Source organism: Anomaloglossus baeobatrachus, chromosome 2 (assembly GCF_048569485.1).
Source record: "Anomaloglossus baeobatrachus isolate aAnoBae1 chromosome 2, aAnoBae1.hap1, whole genome shotgun sequence".
Lineage (NCBI taxonomy): Eukaryota > Metazoa > Chordata > Amphibia > Anura > Aromobatidae > Anomaloglossus > Anomaloglossus baeobatrachus.
Window position 1 is genome coordinate 159,072,983 of NC_134354.1, and position 19,158 is coordinate 159,092,140.

General features: G+C 44.4%; 1 protein-coding gene across 2 annotated transcripts in view; it reads left to right on the plus strand.

Annotated features, from left to right (window-relative positions):
* The window catches only part of LOC142291156 (granulocyte-macrophage colony-stimulating factor receptor subunit alpha-like), a 151,193-nt gene that overhangs the window by 69,592 nt on the left and 62,443 nt on the right, over positions 1-19,158 (plus strand). For both annotated transcript variants that reach the window (XM_075335458.1, XM_075335459.1), the window contains exon 3: positions 4,649-4,797. In XM_075335458.1, the coding sequence (XP_075191573.1) occupies positions 4,649-4,797 (149 nt within the window). The remainder of the gene's footprint in view (positions 1-4,648; positions 4,798-19,158) is intronic.

Here is a 19,158-nt window from a genome sequence, read left to right on the forward strand (position 1 = left end):
ACTAACATGTTTCTTTATGAAAATAAGAGAGGCTCTATGCAGCTTTTTTTTTTTTTAATTTTTTAAATAAATAATTTTAAAAAACGGCATACGGTCTCTCCTAATTTTAATACCCAGCCAAGATAAAGGTGACTGCTGAGGGCTGGTATTCTCAGGCTGGGGAGAACCATGGTTATTGGACCTGCCAGCCTAAAAATAGCAGCCTTCAAAATTTAATCTATTAAATGTGACAATCCTGACACTTTACCCAGCTCATCCCGACTGCCCCATGATGATCCCAGCTCTGCTACAAACTGAAGTCACAGCGCACAGGCACAGTACATGACCGCATGTTGCGGCTTCAGGCAAAGACTCACTAAGTTGCAGCTGTAAGCAGTGATGTCACTCAGTTTATCTGCGGTCACAGCTGGAGGTTCCCACGGTACTCCACCTGTGACTACAGGTAATCATGGATTTTGTGCATATCACGTGTTTCAGGGTATTACAAGTAAACCTCGATGTAAGTGCTTTGCGTAGATTGTAGGATATGTGTGAATTGAAAGCACCAGGTACGTGCTGTGCAGTCCTATTGTGCATATGTGAGGCCGTTTGGCACACTTTAAATAAAAATATTTTAGTGTAGGACTGCCTCAAGAGATTTGCCGTGACGTTGGCGAGGTAGCTCGAAAAATTGCAATTTTTTGCTAAATCTCATTTTTCAAAGTACAGGTTGGAATGTTGGTACTGTGCACACTTTGCAAAACATAATATTTTGAGTAGAGGTTGCTATGTGTGAATTGATCCTTATTTTGGGAGGCAGAATGAACAAATCAACAGCCATTCAACAATTGGTTTTATTTTTTTATGCCATTCATTTTGTGGTACAAGTGATATGACTACTTTTTTGCAGGATGAGTTGGAGTTGTTAGTTGTATCATTTTTGCGGACATACCATTTTTTATCACTTTCTATCCTGACTTTTGATGGCAGAATGAACAAAGAACAGGAATTTAGGATTTTTTTATGCTGCTCACCGTGTGGAAAAAGTGATAATACAACTGTATTCTTTGCATCAGTATGATTACAGTGATACCACATTTATACAGTTTTTATATTTTACTGCTTTTGCACAATGTATTGTTGTAGAAAAAATTTGTTGTGCGTTGCCGTATTGTGACAGCTATACCTTTTTTTATTTTTCCGATCTTGAAGCTGAGTGGGGTTTGTTTTTTGCTGGACCAGATAACATTTTCAGCGATACCTTTACTAATTACATACGGCTTTTTGATCATGTTTTATTCTTTGTTTTGATTGGCTGTATAATGAAAAAACAGCTTTTGCTACAGTTTTTATTTATGTTTTTTGCGGTGTTCACTGAAGAGGTTACATAGTGTGAAGGTTTTATTTGTAGATCAGGTTTTCTGGACCCAGCAATACCAATACTTTTTTCAATATATCTTGTTTTTACATAAATATGTACAGTACAGACCAAAAGTTTGGACACACCTTCTCATTCAAAGAGTTTTCTTTATTTTCAGGACTCTGAAAATTGTAGATTCACATTGAAGGCATCAAAACTATGAATTTAAACATGTGGAATGAAATACTTAAAAGAGTGTGAAACAACTGAAAATATGTCTTATATTCTAGGTTCTTCAAAATAGCCACATTTTGGTTTCATTACTACTTTGCACACTCTTGGCATTCTCTTGATGAGCTTCAAGAGGTATTCACCGGAAATGGTTTTCCAACAGTCTTGAAGGAGTTCCCAGAGATACTTAGCACTTGTTGGCCCTTTTGCCTTCACTGTGCAGTCCAGCTCACCCCAAACCATCTCAATTGGGTTCAGGTCTGGTGACTGTGGAGACCAGGTCATCTGGCGTAGCACCCCATCACTCTCCTTCTTAGTCAAATAGCCCTTAAACAGCCTGGAGGTGTGTTTGGGTTCATTGTCCTGTTGAAAAAGAAATTATGATCCAACAAAACGCAAACCGGATTGAATAGCACGCCGCTGCAAGATGCTGTGGTAGGCATGCTAGTTCTGTATGCTTTCAATTTTGAATAAATCCCCAACAGTGTCCCCAGCAAAGCACCTCCACACCATCACACCTCCTCCTCCATGCTTCATGGTGTGAACCAGCCATGTAGAGTCCATCCGTTCACCTTTTCTACAAAGACACGGTGGTTGGATCCAAAGATCTCAAATTTGGACTCATCAGACCAATGCACAGACTGGTCTTGTTACGGTTGCTGCGAGCACTGGAGACTATGTCCAGATTTCTTGCTACTGCACATGTGCGAGCGCTGGAGACTAAGTCCAGATTTCTTGCTACTGCACATGTGCGAGCGCTGGAGACTAAGTCCAGATTTCTTGCTACTGCACATGTGCGAGCGCCGGAGACTAAGTCCTATCTTGGAGCCATTGCACATGTGCGGGTGATATCATCGCTGACACGAGGTCACATGTCTCTGACACCTTCTATGCCGATTGGTCGCTGGTCATGTGCTTGTGACGCCTTGCTCGGTGATAGGCCAGCATGACGTCACTCCTGTCGTTCTGGCAGCAGATTGGCTCTGGTGTCCTCCATCTTGGATGAGGCACAGAGTCTATATAAGACCCTGACACATGCTGCATGGCGCTCAGTCCTCTTGGTTCATGCATAAGAGTAGACGCTCTGTGTGCGTTCCTCTAGGCATTCCTCTGTCTATGCTAGGTGAGCGCTACCGGCAGGGTAGCGTTCTTATACCTTACAGCTTCGGCTGCTGTCCGTATCCTTACCTCTTAGGGGAGCGGACATAGGCAGGTGCCTGAGGCACATGGTCTGGCTGGGCCTTGTGATTCGACTCGTAGGTGGACGTTGCCGCTAGGGTAACGTTCCTTATACTGCGTCTGGCAGTTGTTCGTATCCTCGCACACTAGGGGAGCGAACAGAGGTAGGAGCTTTGTGCGGCTTATGCTGCTGTTCGTCTCTTTTGCACCACTAGAAGAGCGGACCTAGGTAGGTGCCATTTCGCACACATTGCCTTTGTTTCTGTGATTATTAACAGAGATTATTCCACACACCCTCCAAGTAAGGGAGGAATTGCTTTACTTACTTATTATATCCTTCTGTGAGGTATTGCACTCTGCCATGAAGGCCTGCTGCACAAAGTCTCCTCTTAACAGTTGTTCTAGAGATGAGAAGGTGTGTCCAAACGTTTGGTCTGCACTGTATATTTATTGGCATATTTTTTTTTAGTTTTTTATTTTGGTTTTGTTTTTTTAATTTCTTAGAAAGAAAATTACTTTTTTACCTTTTTTAGTTAATGTTTCTATGGGATTTCAGCTTTTACTTCTCTGATCACTGATCTAATGCATTGCAATACACATGCATTACAGCTGTCAGTGTGATGCTGACAAAACACCTTTTGGACCATGCTTATACATAGCTGGCAGACTTGTAATTCACTATTTGACCTCCAGCAGCCATGACAATGATCGGATCAGTGAAATTGTGTTGTGGGGGTGCCAATCATTAGGTGAGAGAGAGAACCCCGTCCCTCTCACAATCCTCTAAATACAGCAATCCCTGTTGATTGGGGCATATAGAGGGTTAAACAGACCGGGGTGGTGAAGGTACTAGTCCTTACTGTTACAGCCGAAGCTCAGCTATCACTTAAAGGGGTTGTCTCACGTACAAAAGTACATTTTAATCAATAGATCTTGAATAATAAGTTCCACATTGGGATGTGGTAAAAAAAATGTTCCTCTTCTGAGATAATCTTATAAATGTGCTCCTGCTATATAATTTGTAATGGCTGTGTCTGATGATGCAAAAGTATGGTCAGCACATGCTACTGCTCCTGGGCAGGGGAGGAAACAAAAGAGTATACAGAAAAAACAGTATGGGATCGCAGATGCTGCTTCCTGTGAAGTTAAACCTTTCTATCACGATCTCACCGCCAGCGGATCCAGGAAGACAGCGAATGTCCGTGAGTACGGTGGACCCACTCGACCACAGGAGGAAGCCCAAACCAACCCTTTAGCATAGGAAGGGGCTTGACTAAGTGTCTGCCGTGAGGCGGGATGCCAGGTGCCACTCCCAGGGCAAGTGACTAGGACTGTGGCAACTGAGCGGGCCAGGGCGACAGCAAGACTGGGGGAACAGAAACTCAGAGCAAAGTCCTGAAGAGGAACTGGCAGGGAAAGCACCAGCAGACATCAGGAATAGGATCTCAGGCACGGGTCCTCAGGCACAGGTCATGGACATCGGGTCAGACTCCAGACATCAGGCAGAGGTCATTGGACCCTAGACATTCGGTAAGGCTCCAGACATCAGGTTGAGGTCATCAGACATCGAACATTGGGTACAGCAGGCAAAGACCACAGCGGGGGAGGTGAGCTTCGGACAGATGCCCCCACGGGACCAGTGAATGTAGGTAAAAAACGCAATGTGAAAGCGGCCTGAGGGAAACGGATCATAATGGATGGTCAACTCAGTGCAAAATGATACATTTTTAGAAATAGTAAAACCAGTTAAAATGACTAAATCTTGCAATTGAATATTGATTTGCATTGCTGTACTCCCTAAACATAAAATAAAAAGAGAAATAAAAATTGACATGTGAACACCACCTTACAGGCACTGTTTTTACTACTTTGATATATTTTTTGTGTTAAACTATACAGATGAAAATACTGTTCTATTGCTAAAGGATTTCACAGTTAACATTTCTCCTGGACTGGTCAATGTTACCTGGAACTGCAATATAACAAAGTCTATGAAGAAATACCGTTATAAAGTTCTACTTGAAAAGGATTCATTTGAAGATCTGAAGGTAAGAATATAATATAATATACAACTATCACTTATGCTTCATAAAATATATCTTAACTACAAATGTATGTTTATGACTGTTATTCCACATTTTCTGCATGGTAAGTGTGATGTATGAGGGTTATCTAATATTATCCTACACCTTATGGCCTGTCAGATTAAGGGCTCATGCGCACGTTGCGTAATAGCATGCATTTACGCTGCGTATAGCACTGCAGCATAAATGCATGCGTCCTGCATCCCCTGCACAATCTATGTAGATTGTGCATGATACGTGCACACGTTGCTTTTATTAACGCAGCGATTTGGGTGCTAAAATTTTGACCCAAATCCGTGCGTTCATAAAAGCAGCATGTCAATTATTTGTACGTTTTGGATGCAGCTCCCACTCTGTCTATGGTGGGGGCAGCAGCCATAGCTCATGAAATCGGCTTTGTTTAACAAAAATACTACATTCATTCTGCAGCGATTTGAAGCGCACATGTGCTATCAAATCGCTGCAGAAGAATCAGCAGTTACCTGCGCATGAACCCTAAAGGAGACTTCAATTCATTAGCGATTAAAGAAAGTGCTATAGCTATACCGCTATTTTTGGAAATTGTCAGGGGTAGCATTACATCAGAGTTTGGGAGGAATGCGCCTGACAGGCACAGGTTGGAAAATGTATCTAGTAATGATGATAATATAAAAAAAATATATAAAATAATATCTAGTTATCTCAATTGGAAGGCTCTAAAAGTAATCAGTGACGGTCATACAAATGTATTAAAAGAGAGTATATGAAATCAGATGCCAAAAAACTGATTTATTAACCATTAAGGCCTTCGACACACATCCGTGCCGCCGGTATGTGTTTAGTATGTTTTTGCACGCACCGGCGGCATGGAGACACGTAGACCAATGCTACCCTATGGTAGCAGGCACACACACGTAAAAACACACGGAACGTTTGTCCGTGTCGTTTGTACGTGTGTGCGTTTTCCCACACAGCCATGTCCGTTTTTCGCCAGCATCACGCAGCATGGACCCGCTAAAATCAATGGGTCCGTGCCTGCACGGACGGCACACGTAGCATGTCCGTGTGCTACACGTACCGTTCGTGTGCGCGATGTCGGGCAATCTAATTTTTTTTTTAAATGTCAGTCAATTTACCTTTTTTTTCTGTTGTTGTCAGTCATTATCCCTTTGTCTGTCGGTCTGTATCTCCCCCTGTCGCATACTCACCGATCCCCGATCACCAGCGCGACGAAGAACAGCTGTGCAAAAGATACGCGGCTTCAATTAATTTGAAAATGACGGCCGCTCATTATTCAATCTACTATTCCCTGCTTCCCCCACCCACCGGCACCTATGATTGGTTGCAGTCAGACACGCCCCCACGCTGAGTGACAGCTGTCTCACTGCAACCAATCACAGCATCCGGTGGGCATGTCTATATTATGCAGTAAAATAAATAAATAATTTTAAAAAATGGCGTGCGGTCCCCCCCATTTTAGATACCAGCCATGGTAAAGTCAAATGGCTGAAGGCTGGTATTCTCAGGATGGGGAGCCCCACGTTATGGGGAGCCCACCACCCTAACAATATCAGCCAGCAGCCGCCCGGAAAAGCCGCATCGATTAGATGCGACAGTTCTGGAACTCTACCTGACTCTTCCCGAATTGCCCTGGTGCGGTGGCAATCGGGGTAATAAGGAGTTAATGGCAGCAGCCTATAGCTGCCACTAAGTCTTAGGTTAATCATGGCAGCCATCTCCCAAAGATAACTACCATCATTAACCTGTTATTAAAAGTAAATAAAACCACACAATCAAAAAATCCTTTATTTAGAAAAATTAAACTAAACAAACACCCTCGTTCACCAATTTAATAAAACCAAAAAACCCATCCAGGTCCGCCGTAATCCATGGATGTTCCATGACGCTCTCAGCTCTGCTACATAAAATTGACAGGAGCGGCGACACACAATGACCGCTCTCTATCACCTCCAAGCAGCAACTGAGGTGAGCCGCGCGATCGACGTCGCTCAAGTTACTCGCGGCCACCGCTGGATCCTCCACCTCTGACAGCGAATCACCCAAGTGACTGAAGTGAGCTGCACGATCTGCGAAGAAGTCACAGGTGAGTAGCGGTGTCGGGTGGAGGACTCCAGCTAGCCGTGGGTAACCTGAGTGACGGCAGCGCTAATGTCGCCGCTAACTTCAGTCACTCAGGGGATTAGCGGTCACCAGTGAGTCCTTCACAGGTGACCACTAATCAGGACGCGACACAGACAGAGCCGCGGTATGGCAATGAAGTCGGGTGAGGTTCACCCGAGTTTATTCTCATCGAGCGTCTCTGTCTGCTGTCAGCGGGCATGTATCAAACGACATTTTTCCACACACACGAATCATTTCACAAGGACACCACACAAATATGTCATTACGTATTTTACGCATACACAGACATTCCACACGCACACACGGCGAGCATACGCCATCACACAGATGTCACACTACCGGAGAAACGCCCATAAAAAACGGAACACGGACCCAAAAAAACGGAACATGGGACACGTACGTTTTTTATGCGGAAGTGTGTTTAAGGCCTAAAGCAGTGAAACAAAAAGTAACCTAACTTCTCTACAAGCCTCCAGTTTTCTGGCTATAACTATTAATAAACTTTAAAATTAGGTAAAAAAAACTTTGAACTGTTAGGCACTAAGATGCTAATGAAAAAAAATACAACAGAAAAACAAAAAAAATGTCAGCTTACTGGTAATTGTGTCTTTTTAAGTGCAGAAAAAGGAATAGATGTAGTTTGTCCATAGAACCACACGGAGATGGGGGTGAGAATCCCATATTCACAAAATGGAGTAACCAGCAAGGCAAAGTCCATCTAAAAAAACTGAGTATTTCGAACTCAAAAAATATAAATATATAGATTTTTTTAATTATTATAAATCTTTTAAAAATTGCATTCCAAATAATTTTATGGCAGAGCAAGGAGTTAATTCCATGCTATGGCACGACTTAGCATTTCGGCGTTATCTGCATGCCTTCCATGAAGAAGGTATGTAGATAACGCTGAAACGCGTAGTCGTGCTATAGCATAGCATTAATTTCTTGCTCTACCCAAAAATTTATTGGAATGGATTTTTTAAAAGATTTATAATAAATGAATTGGAATGGATTTTTTAAAAGATTTATAATAAATGAAAAATTAAAAAAAAAATTTTGACACCGAAATATTGAGCTGTTTCTGCTGGATTTTGCCTTGCTGGTTTCTCCATAATGGAGTCAAGTTCACTAAGATTCAGACATTAAGGCTATGTGCGCACTGGGAAATGGAATTTTCTTGAGAAAATTCCGCATGCTCTCAAAGATTACCGCACCCGCGGTAAAAAAACGCGGGAAACCGCACCCGAAAACCGCATGCGGTTTGCCGCGGTTTGCTGCGGTTTTACCGCGGTATTGTTCGCGGTATTGCCGCAGTTTTGCCGCGTGCAGGTTGGGATGTGCTTTATTGCATTCAATGCAATAAAGCACATTGAAGGAAAAAAAAAAAAAGTCATTTAATTCTGAGATAGTGGATAGATAGACAGAAGAATAGATAGAGGGATAGATAGATAGACAGACAGATAGAGGACAGATCGCTGCATTTCCCACGGTCGGCAGTGAGTTCACATTACCGGCCGTGGGAAATGACCGGTAATTACCTCTGCTGTCTGCTGCATTCATTCAGCGCTGTGTCTGTGACAGTCGCGGCTGGATGTAAGCAGCGCAGGACCTGTGGATTATGCTGGAGCGGTGGATTACGCCGGAGCTTTGGTGCGGGAGGGGTTAATAAAATGGTGAACGAGGCTTGTTTGTTTTATTTAAAATAAAGGATTTTTCGGTGTCTGTGTTTTATTCACTTTACTTTCGGGTTTATCATGTCAGCTGTCACATAGACGCTGCCATGATCAAGCCTGGAGTTAATGGCGGTGGTCCCCCACCATCATTAACCCCTTGTATTACCTTGCTGCCACTGCTACACGGCGGCAAGAAGAGCCGGGGACACGCCGGTGCTGCCGCATAGTGCATGCGACAGTCCCGGGGCAGCTGCGGCTGATATTCTTGGCTGCGGGAGGGGGAGGGAGGTGGGGGACATTAACCCTGCCCCTCTCCCTCCCCAGCCTGAGAATACCGGCCCGCCGCTGTGTGCTTACCTCGGCTGGAAGGTAAATATACAGCGGAGCCCACGTTCTTTTTTTCCTATATTTCCGTTTTCTTTCTATGTGTGTTCTGTGTCTGTGATGTGTGTGTGTCTGTGATGTGTGTGTGTTTACTCTCTGCACGGCTTCCTCTTCCTGTAATGACATCACTTCCCTGCAAAACCGCAGACAAGCGATGCACATTACCGGAGGTAAACCGCGAAATACCGCAGGGAATAATGCAGGAAAACGCAGTGAACCGCACAGAATTTGCTGCCTGCGTTATTCCCTGCGGGATTTCACGATTAACATTGGAGTCAATGGAGTGAAATCCCGCAGCGATGTGCAGAAAAGAAGTGACATGCACTTGTTTTTGCTGCGGGATTCCCGCAGCAAAACATGCAGCTGTCAAATTCCGCCCAGTGCGCACAGGATTTTTTTTCTCCATAGGATTTGCTGGTGATTCACTGCAAAGATGTTATGAACATTTTCTGCAGCGAAACATGCAGCAAATCCGCGGCAAATCCGCGGCAAAATCCGGTAAGTGCGCACATAGCCTAAAAGTTCAGCAGAAGAAACACATTGGCAGAGAGAAATGCAAGGTTGGCAGATTGTGTTGTGGCATTTTTGGTATTCTTAATTTGTCACCCTTCTGTGACCCTCTTATTTCTAAGAAAACCATTCTTATTTCTACAAAATAGCAACAAACTTTGAATTATTCATTCATAAAATAAGCAAAATAAACAATTGTGAGAAAAAAACCCCCTGAAATTATGAATCCTCAAAAGTAAGATGAAGTTGGGCACAAGGCCATGGAATTCCACACCTGCTCTCCCCAGGGACCACTGTAAAATTTAGTTGGTGGATTTCAAGCAGCACATAAAGATGGGAAGGTACTAGGAGGGGCGGTATAACCTGCTGTCTTGGAAAGGAGGAGGAAATTAAAACGTGTGAGCTGTGCCTGTCAGGCCAGTTCAGCCCGACGAAGGGTTAATAGGATTAATAAACATCTTACATGACCAAACACTTGCAAGCCATTTTACTTGATCTTGAATAAAACTACCCATCTTTTGTGTTGAATACCAGTGCAATTTTGTTACCACTTAAAAAATTCTGCACATAATCTTATTCATAAATCTCTGCAAAAGCACTGCCGCATACTACTGTGCTCAGAGGACTGATTCCCAAGCAGCCCAAACTTACCTAATAATAATAATAATAATATATCTCTATTTCTATAGCGCCAGCATATTCCGCAGAGGTTTATATACAAACAAGTAACAGTTATAGAAAATACAATGATTAGCGCAAAAAAGACAGCCCTGCTCGTGAGAGCTTATATCTACAATGAGGTTGGTGGGACAAGGTACAAGTGCTTATTTACGACAATCCAGCCATTTGAAAAAAATAGAGGATAGATAAAGCCTGCCTGAACCAGTCAGCCAAAACTTTGAGATGCTTTTGAGTGCGGTGGAGTGTAACAGGGAGTTATGTTCTGAGAAGTCGTGAAGGGGCTATGTGAATTGAATTTGATTAGGGAGTGTGATAAGCCACCCTAACAAGATGTGATTTTAGGGAGCATCTGAAGCTGAGTAAGTTGTGATTGATCCTAGTTTCTTGGGGTAGAGCGTTCCAGAGGATTGGTGCTGCTCGGGAGAAGTCTTGGATCCGGGAATGGGAGGTTCGAATTAGTGTAGATGTTAGTCGAATGTTATTTGCAGAGCATAGAGAACGGGTAAGGTGATAGACAGAGATGAGGCTGGAGATGTAGGGGGGACCGCACTGTGGAGCTTTGTGGGTGAGAACCTTCTGATGACCACCAATAGGGATGATCAAATACCCTAATATTCGCTTCGCCGAATATCCGGTGAACACATCACCGCTATTCGTCTATTCGCAAATATTGGAAGCCCAATGTAAGTCTATGGGAAACCTGAATAATTTCAAGTTGGACCGTTTGACCGTGAGCTGTGGGGACTGAGGAAAAGGCTGAAATGGATGGGAAAAGGCAGAACCAGTATGGGCACAGCCTGTAGAAGGTGCGTGACTGCATTTCTGCCCCCCCCGACCCACAACCCCTTCCCGATCATCCAAGACGGCAGCGGGTACACCACCGTGCCGCCCACATTCACCGTCTTCCTCTGCCATGACACATGCGACAGAAAACTCCTCCCCGGGTCCAGCTAAGTCACCCTCCATACCCCCCAGCGTTCCCCGGTGTTCCCCGATGTCTCTGTACCTGGCGCAGCTTTGATCCCCCACGATCCCTCCTCCTTTACAATAAATGCTGGCCGCATGAGCAGAGAGCGGCTGTGAGTTCAGCTTCCTGCTTTGAGAATGGCTGGGCCAGAATTATGCTTGGTCTCTCTCTGTCTCTCTCTCTCTCTCTTCTCTCCTCGCTATCTCTCCTCTCTCTCTCTCTCTCTCCCCTTTCATATGCTTTACACTGCAGCTCTACTCATTCACATTTCCTTTTTCATTCTTTACACTGCATGTGCGTTTCAAAAAGCATCCAAAATGCTGCATTTTGGATGCATTTTGAATGCATTTTTGACAGTGCGGTCCCATTTGGCTCTGCTACATCCCCATATAGCATGGCTGGCTGCGAGACGGATGTAGTCCGTGAACTTCACCCGACTTCATTGTCATCGTTCTATGTGTGTGCCATGGCCTGATTTGTGATCACAGGTGAAGGACTCACCGGTGACCACAAATCCCCTGAGTGACTGAAGCGGTGCCGTCACTCAGGTTAACCGCGGCTAGCTGCAGTCCTCCAGCTGAGAGTGGTGGCCGCGGGTAACCTGAGTGACGTCACCTCTGAGCAGCGGTGTTCTACGGCCGCTCCTGTAAGCTTCATGTAGCAGAGCTGGATGCGTCATGGGATCTCGTATGGATTACGCCAGACCTGGAGGGGAATTTGGGGATTTTATTAAAGTGGTAAAAGAGGGTGTTCTTTTTTCGTCTTTTATTCCAAATAAAGGATTTTTTTGGGTGTTTGTGTTTATTTACTTTCACTTACAGGTTAATCATGGGGGGTGTCTCATAGACGCCTGCCATGATTAAGCTAGGACTTAGTGGCAGCTATGGGACTGTCGCATCTAATTAATGCGGCAATTTTTGGCGGCTGCTGGCTGGTATTTTTAGGCTGGGGAGCTCCTCATAATGTGGGGCTCCCCATCCTGAGAATACCAGCCTTCAGCCGTGTGGCTTTAACTTGGTAAGTATCAAAATTGGGGGGGACCGCACGTCGTTTTTTTTTAATTATTTATTACTGCACTACATAGACGCGCCCACCAGCAGCTGTGATTGGTTGCAGTGAGACAGCTGTCACTCAGCGTGGGGGCATGTCTGAATGCAACCAATCATAGGCGTCGGTGGGCGGGGGAAGCAGGGAATACGAGATGGAATAATGAGCGGCCGGCATTTTCAAAAGCTGGAGAAGCCGCCAGAGCAATGTGACAGCTGTGATGCGCCGCGCCGGTGATCGGTAAGTGATCGGTGAGTATGAGAGAGGGGAGGAGAAGGAAAGACCAATAGACAGAAAGAGAGACCGAAAGACCTGCATTCTGTTTGTCAAAAAAGTGATTTATGGAGCTGCTAGCAGCTACTGGACACTGTGTTCAGTCCTTACAAGGACTATTTATTAGTTAGATCAATGGACAGGTCTCCCACACACAATACAGTCTATGTACACCACCAGCTCCCTATCATTGCGTGTTCACAAAATGGCCGCTGGCTTATATAGCCCCTATGATGCTGTGCGGCCAAGCCAATCACAGTAACACTACAACAAAGATGGCTGCGGTATTACTGTGAGGGCAAGCAACATCAGATGTGTTCATTGGCTGGAAAACAAGTGCCAGGTAGTCAGAAATGAAAATGAAAGTATCGGAGCGGATGTGGTTTTATCCGTCGGATATCAAATGGTGCGAATAGCCTGTTATCCGTCAGATACCGAATAGTGGCGAATACATTCACTCATCCCTAACCACCAACTCTTAAGAATATTCTGCCTCCCAGACACCTCAAAAATCCATTTATTAACATAGGACAATCTACCTTGGTTGCACCGAAAGTAGGGAGTAATATTAACATGGGATTTCTGAAGCACGGTTTGTCTAGACATTGCACACTAATGCATAATAGGGACGTGCAGTGCATTTCAAGTACTCCAATTAAAGCAATTGTGTCCCTTAAACTTCCCAATAAACTGGAGATTCTGACAATGAAACAACTCTACTGGATATAGAAAATTAATTCCCTGAGACCTTTTCGAGTTGAATTAAATTACTGAGATGTTCATCCAATAACCAATAGTTTTTCATTTGTCCTTCCATTATATTCAATATCCGCTTTTTTCATACATGTAATTGTTTTTATTATTTTACATCCATCATATTTCCACTGTACATAGTTGGGAAGAATAATAGCATGTTTCTACCCCTTCCAAGTTAATAATAATTACGGTAAATATCATTCATTATACAATAGAGAATGCTAAACAATAATCACCATATTAACTGAAAAATCTTAGATTCACATTGAAGGCATCAAACGATGAATTAGCACATGTGGAATGAAATACTTAACAACAAAGTGTGAAACAACTGAAAATATGTCTTATATTCCAGGTTCTTCAGAGTAGCCACCTTTTGCTTTGATTACTGCTTAGCACAATCTTGGCCTTCTCTTGATGAGCTTCAAGAGGTAGTCACCGGAAATGTTCTTTCAATGGTCTTGAAGGAGTTCACAGAGATGCTTAGCAGTTGTTGGCCCTTTTGCCTTCACTCTGTGGTCCAGCTCACCCCAAACCATTTCGATTGGGTTCAGGTCTGGTGAGTGTGGAGGCCAGGTCATCTGGCGTAGCACCCCATTACTCTCCTTCTTAGTAAAATAGCTCTTACACAGCCTGGAGGTGTGTTTGGGGTCATTGCCCTGTTGAAAAATAAATGTTTGTCCAACTAAACGCAAACCAGATGGAATAGCATGCCGCTGCAAGATGCTGTGGTAGCCATGCTGGTTCAGTATGCCTTTAATTTTGAATAAATCCCCAACAGTGTCACCAGCAAAGCACCCCCCACGGTGGGAACCAGGCATGTAGAGTCCATCCGTTCACCTTTTCTGTGTCGCACAAAGACACGGTGGTTGAATTCAAAGATCTCAAATTTGGACTCATCAGACGAAAGCACAGATTTCCACTGGTCTAATGTCCATTCCTTGTGTTCTTTAGCCCAAACAAGTCTCTTCTGCTTGTTGCATGTCCATAGCAGTGGTTTCCTAGCAGCTATTTTACCATGAAGGCCTGCTGCACAAAGTCTCCTCTTAACAGTTGTTCTAGAGATGTGTCTGCTGCTAGAACTCTGTGTGGCATTGACCTGGTCTTTAATCTGAGTTGCTGTTAACCTGTGATTTCTGAGGCTTGTGACTCAGATAAACTTATCCTCCGCAGCAGAGGTGACTCTTGGTCTTCCTTTCCTGGGGTGGTCCTCACAGAGACAGTTTCTTTGTAGTGTTTGATGGTTTTTGCCACTGCACTTGGGTACACTTTCAAAGTTTTCCCAATTTTTCGGAGTGACTGACTTTCATTTCTTAAAGTAATGATGGCTACTCGTTTTTCTTTACTTAGCTGCTTTTTTCTTGCCATAATACAAATTTTAACAGTCTATTCAGTAGGACTATCAGTTGTGTATCCACCAGACTTCTGCATAACACAACTGATGGTCCCAACCCCATTTATAAGGCAAGAAATCCCACTTATTAAACCTGACAGGGCACACCTGTGAAGTGAAAGCCATTTCCGGTGACTACATCCTTGAAGCTCATCAAGAGAATACCAAGAGTATGCAAAGCAGTAATCAAAGCAAAAGGTGGCTACTTTGAAGAGCCTAGAATATGAATATAAGACATATTTTCAGTTGTTTAGGTATTTCATTCTACATGTGTTAATTCATACATTTGATGCCTTCAATGTGAATCTACAGAGTCATGAAAATAAAGAAATCTCTTTGAATGAGAAGGTGTGTCCAAACTTTTGGTCTGTACTGTGTGTGTGTGTGTGTGTATATATATATATATAGTATATATAGTATATATAATATATCTCCTTTTACATCACTAGTTTTAACATTTCTAACCTACTGTATGTCTCACGCTGCTGTATTTTTACACATTTTTTCGATTATACTTTTATAGTTATTTGATATTGATTAATATATTATTTATTCCTTAGAATTTTACATATTTTTTAATTGTTAATAATTTTAACTTCCGGTCATGCGCACTATGAGGCTGGGTGAATGTGTGCCGCCCCCGTGCCAGCAGCCACCGCTGCACGGATCCGGACCTTCAGGGGTGGTGGCTCGAGGGTCTCCGGACCCGGGGGTCTCGCGGACACGCCAAATAAAAATGGAGGACATAGATGTACGGGCTAGGCTGTAATAGGTTTGTGACGCCACCCACGGCGTGTGGTGAAGTGGGACACCACTGCTGCTGTTACGGGGCACCCAGGGGAGATGTTGTGCAGCAAGATGTTAACCCCTCCGTGGGCAGGGATGGTGGCCCCGGGACCCGATGGCTCTGGTGCTGGGGGAATGATGACCGCAGGGGGTGTTGGTGTACTCACTTTCAGTAAAACACACAAGTCTCTGGTAAACCAAGGTGGTGGTGGCTGGTGCCGTGGCCGGTTGCATTCGGGATCCCCCACCCGGCTGGTGGTCTCTATATTTTTCCTGCACTGTTTAAGTAGAAAAGACTTCCCAGTTTGAAACGTAGGAGTCCGCTCCCGGCTTGATGTGGCCTAAGGAGCCGTGCCCATAGACGCTGGCCCGTGGGATCTATGGGCCTTGGCGGTGACCTCTTATCCCTAATCGGTGGGCTGTTGTCTTCTATGAGGGACTTTGGGTGGGACAGGACCTCTAGTCCTGGTCTCAATCGGTCAATTAACCAGTTCCACTTGTTTCTGGCTCCTGGTTTCAGGGTCCCAGTACCCCACTTTGTGCTACGGTTTCCAGGTCGGTTCCCCATGTTGGTATTGACAGGCTACAACCCTGGCCCGGTCCATCTCGGTTCCACCGAGCCTTCTTCCCATCTCCTGCTGACAGAGACCACCATCTGCCGCCTAGCCAAGGCACCAGGGCTCCTACCCTGGTACTGCTCAACTTAGACTTGACTGCTGGAGCTACCCCTAGCTCCAGCCCACACTCCTCTCCAAACTGAACTCTAGACAGAACTAACTTCTTTTTCCGACCCCGGGCTGTCTGGACTCCTGGTTAGGCGTATTCCGACCGCCTGGTCACGCCCACTGGTGTGTCTATCTGTCCCTAAGGGGGTGACTAGGGTTTAATGGTTGGCTGTGTGTTTCCTAGTGAGGGAAGGTGTTATGCAGGAGCCTATTTGTGACTACCTGGTTTTGCCAGGGCATCACATATGCGTCCCGGCTTCAAACTGGTGTAGTGCGGGTGACCGGACGTCCGGGGATCACATGCACTGAGCCGAAATCCAGCGTTGGATACAGTAGCAGCAGAGAGGAGAGAGTGACCATGCCTCTGACGCTGAAAATTCATTAGCATGTTAGCACGCCCACAGGGGTGTGCTTACATGCTAAGGGGGCCGACTAGCCAGGGGAACTTAACGCCCTGGCCTCATTATCATATCATATGGGATCTTTAGAAATACTCTTTCTAAAAATCCCTTTATTTATGCTACTATAGGCTGGGACTGCTAGGCAGGTATCCGAAATATGCACCCAGAACCGCTCTTTGTTCTGGGTGAATACAGGACCTGACAGGTTCCCTTTAAGTGTTTTGTCAACTCTTTGGTATTTCTTTTACTCTGCACACCTTTTTTTTTTCCTTCAAATGTCCCCACCATTTATTTATATGAATCCCAACACCTCAATGGTTGTTATCTCAGGCTCCACCATGCTTTACTCTTGCCTGCAGACACTCATTATTATTTCATTCTTTAGTCTTTCATCAAAATAAACTGTCTTCTGTTACAGACAAATATTTAAATTTTTCCATCACTCCTGATGCTCTCCAGGTCCTATGTTTTTGTGCATAATTGAGTTACTTGGCCTTTTGGTCAAAATACTTCCATTAACATCACTTCTGGACCGACTTCTCTGAAAAACTATTTGCTGTCAGTTCTGAGCTAATGACACTGTTGGACATCTTCCAATTTTAAAAGTATGATGTGTCTTTCATGTGCCAGACTAAGTTTCTTTGGCTTGTAAGAGGGTGGCCAGAAAAAGATACTCCTAGTCATTGCTCCATGGCATCTAAACAATAATATCCCCATCTGCCGGAGGACCAGGGCCACCATGAAATGATTTGTAAGGAACATGTTTCCTTGAGAGAAGACAGTTAAAAAGGGATTCCGAGTCAGGTGACAACTGTGATGCAGAGGGGGCAAAACTGGGGATCTTGGATCAATGGTTGCCAGATTGTCCAAATTTCAGTACAGCATATCCTACAGGTTAACGGCCGTGACGTGAATACCCAGTGGACACTCTGCCAAGATTAAGTTAAGAGTGACTAACTAACGATGTGGACAAAGAGCTGGAGGGAGCTACAATTCCTGACTTCATACACTTAGCCATGTCCCTGATAGCTGCTCAAGAGTAAGAAGGGGAATTTCAATCCTAAAGAGTACTGGGATGTCCAAGAGATAAATGGGTATAGTTGCAACCCTCAACTGGCTGCTGGCTGAGCTGTGAAAGTTGATGACCTTTGGTCAGAGGCCTACCAAGGAAGAGAGAGAAACCCTATCAGACAGTGTGCTTCAGATACTTGATCAGTGGGAGCAGCTCTGCATGAAAAAATGGCTAATTATACTGAAAAATACAGCTGCCCAAAGAATTCAAAACGCCAAGACACGTGGTGATATCAGAAGGAAAGGCATCAGTCTTGTCAAAAGAAGCGAATGAAAGAAGCGCACACTCTGTGGGGGAAAGAAATTTGCAGTGGCTCATCAATTGACCTGAATTACTTCAGGTATTAGAGGAAAACGGCTTACCATGTCACCTGTGTGAACTAACCAAGCAGCCCAAAAAACAGTCCCCCACCCAAGTATTAAGACATCTAAGCCACTTGAGGTCTTGATGATTGCCTAACTCATGATTGGTTCACCCATAATGGCTATGAGTAGTTCTTAATAATGACCAATCACTTCACTAAATTTGCGGTGGGGACTGCAACCAGGCACCAGACATCTGTCACTAACATGTGCTGTCTGACAGGACTTCACCCACGTGTGGGGGTGCCTGAAGATGATCCACACTGACCCAAGAGCCTTTTTCCAGAGGAAGGTCATGGAGGATCTACATTGACTCTATGGTATTTATAAGTCCCGAACAATGTCTTACCATCCCCAAGGTAGTGGAGCCTGTGAGTGCATTAACTGGACACCTCTACAGTTATTGAGAACTTTCGAAGAAGACCAGATGAGATGCCTCAAATTCATTTCAGAACTGTTGCGGTAGTACAATAACTGAGTCCACATCAGGACTGGATACACCCCCTACATGCTGTTGATTGGACTAAATGGCAGGGAGATCAACGAGTTGTAGCTCAACCTTGAGGAGGATTGTATGAGAGCCAACGTCCGTGCCAGGGTGTGAGAACACTGACAAAAACTGCAAACACTGAGAAGGTTGGTGAAGCAAACGTTTTGGGAAATGAACCGTGCACTGCACATACAACCCCAATGCAAACAGTGCCCCTCCAACCAGGAGATTGAGTACTGGACAGCATCCCCACAGATGAAAATGTCAATGCATTTTCTTTATTGTGTCATAGCAGCAATGTTTCAACCTGACTAGATCTTTATCAAGCATGATACTTGACAAAGATCTATATCAGGTCGAAACATTGCTGCTATGACAGAATAAAGAAAATGGATTGATCTTTTCACCTGTGAGGAAGCTGCCCAGATTTTTGAACCCAGTCTATGAAATCCAACAGGAGGTGGAGGCACCAGGTCGGGTATTGCACCATAATATGTTCCACCTCTGCGTATCTAAAGGATAGAACACTGCAGTGGAGTTCCCAAAAAAACAGTAGTATACTGTATGTGGAAGGTCTGTAGGTGAGCAGGATCAGTGGTTTGCAGTGCCCTCTGAGCCTCAAGGAGTAGAGTCTCCATCTCCCACAGAGTTAGAATATGAGCCCAAATCCTAGCTTCCACATTA